Source organism: Zeus faber (assembly GCF_960531495.2).
Source record: "Zeus faber genome assembly, chromosome: 9".
Lineage (NCBI taxonomy): Eukaryota > Metazoa > Chordata > Actinopteri > Zeiformes > Zeidae > Zeus > Zeus faber.
The window spans coordinates 22,822,734-22,824,575 of record NC_137197.1 but is presented as its reverse complement, the minus strand read 5'-3'; the positions used below and the strand labels follow the sequence as shown (position 1 = coordinate 22,824,575).

At 49.0% G+C, this 1,842-nt stretch overlaps 1 protein-coding gene across 1 annotated transcript; it reads right to left on the bottom strand.

Annotated features, from left to right (window-relative positions):
* Nucleotides 1-485: 485 nt before the first annotated feature.
* On the bottom strand, nucleotides 486-1,463 carry LOC307234849 (olfactory receptor 2AT4-like; the record flags this gene model as incomplete). Its single annotated transcript, XM_080006713.1, has 1 exon — nucleotides 486-1,463. The coding sequence occupies one exon, from the start codon at nucleotides 1,461-1,463 to the stop codon at nucleotides 486-488; it is 978 nt and encodes a 325-aa protein (XP_079862839.1).
* Nucleotides 1,464-1,842: the final 379 nt, after the last annotated feature.

Genomic DNA, 1,842 nt, shown 5'->3' with positions numbered 1-1,842 from the left:
TTCCTTCACTATAGCGACTCGCTCCCTCCCCCTCATGACGCTCTCAATACCATCTTGAAAGCAGAGGGCCTGGCCCGATCTGTGTGGAAGGAAGATGTTTATATACAGTAGGTGCCGTAGATACCTCAGACTGAGACACTCCGTAGCACCTCCCTGTGTGCACTGTGCCTCCGGGGGCTGCAACCATCTCAAATAAACAGAGACTAAGACAAGAAGTTGTTGTGTGTTCAATGCATTATTGATTTATATCACACCTGGGTACATCAGTAGAAATTCAGAGGCGTACTGTGGGAATTTCCACAAAATCTTTTCAAGATTTACAGTTTGCAATTGAGGTGTTAAGTTGGTACTTCTCACATAGAGGCCACAGAACTGTACTTAAAAATGCATAATATAAAACAAAGCTAAAGCATGATGACTCTACAGCTTCATGTACAAAGAATAACTTTTAAAAAAGTACAAATGTCATACTATTGTGATTTTCTTCAGCCCTTACAAACAGCGCTAACCTGTGCATTCTGTGGCCTGAACCTCCACTTAAATCGTTTCAGCAAACTTTCCCTGATGTCTTTGGCTCTGAAGCAGTAAATGAGTGGGTTGACCATGGGCGGCAGGAGGCTGTACAGCATGATGATCACGATTCTCATGTCTGTGCTGAACTTCAGGCCCAAGTTGCCGCTAAGGTAGATGAAGCAGCGCGGCAGGTAGTAGAGCGCGATGACGATCAGCTGGGTGCTGCAGGTGGACATGGTCTTCAGTCGGCCCTGAAGGTTTGCGATCCTCAGCACGGCGATGATGATGGAGCCGTAGGAGAACACGGTGAAGGCCAGCGGCACCAACAGGACGATCAGGGCGGCGATGAGCGCGGGGATCCCGTAGGGCGCCCTGTCGGTGCAGGCCAGCCGGGTGATGCCGACGTGGTCGCAGTAGCAGTGGACGATGGCGTTGGAGGAGCAGTAGGGGAGGGGGTACGCCCGGACCACCATTATCAGAGGAGCCACCTTCGCCACCACCCACGCAGTGACACTCAGCACGTGAATGGAGGATGTCTTAATCAGAATCGGGTATTTGAGAGGATGGCAGATCGCCAGGTAACGATCCAACGCCATAATGAAGAACACAAAGGAGTTCACCGTGCCCAGATAGTGCACAAAGTACATCTGGATGAAGCAGGCAGTGAACGAGATGGTTCCCGACTGGAACCAATACTTTGCGATGATTTTGGGTAAAGTGGTGGTGCTGAACAGAATGTCAGAGGCCACCAGGTTTAGGAGGATGTAGTACATGGGCTTGTGGAGACCCCGGTCGGTGGTGAATAAAAAGATTATGGCGGTGTTCCCGATCAAGGTGAAGAGGTAAACCAGGAATAACACGGCAGAGGCCAGTCCCTGGTACCGAGACTCCAGTCCTGGAAATCCAACAAGGACGAATTCGGTGACAAAGCTCTGGTTTCCCTCCGGCATGGTGCAGTAAAACGTTCCTATAAAGGAGATGGCATAGTATACAAATGGCAAGTCATCAGTATACAGTACACTTCAGTCATATAATTCTTGCACGATCAGGGGGAAATGTTTATTTTGCATTTAAATGGATTACTCTGAGTGTACTCTAATCACAATTGACTATTTTAGCCATAAAGTTTTTCTTCAGTAAAGCTGTGTCTCACCTGGTCCGCGCCGATCGTTGCTGTGGCATCACGCTCTGCTCCTCCCGGTTTTTATGTTCACCTCGTGATGTCCTCATCACAAGGTGAACACAGGTCCCAAAACTTTCTCGCTGAGGACCTGCGAAACTGGACGCTTTGGGGATCTGTGCGAGTGTCTCCTCAAGAGATTACGAAAA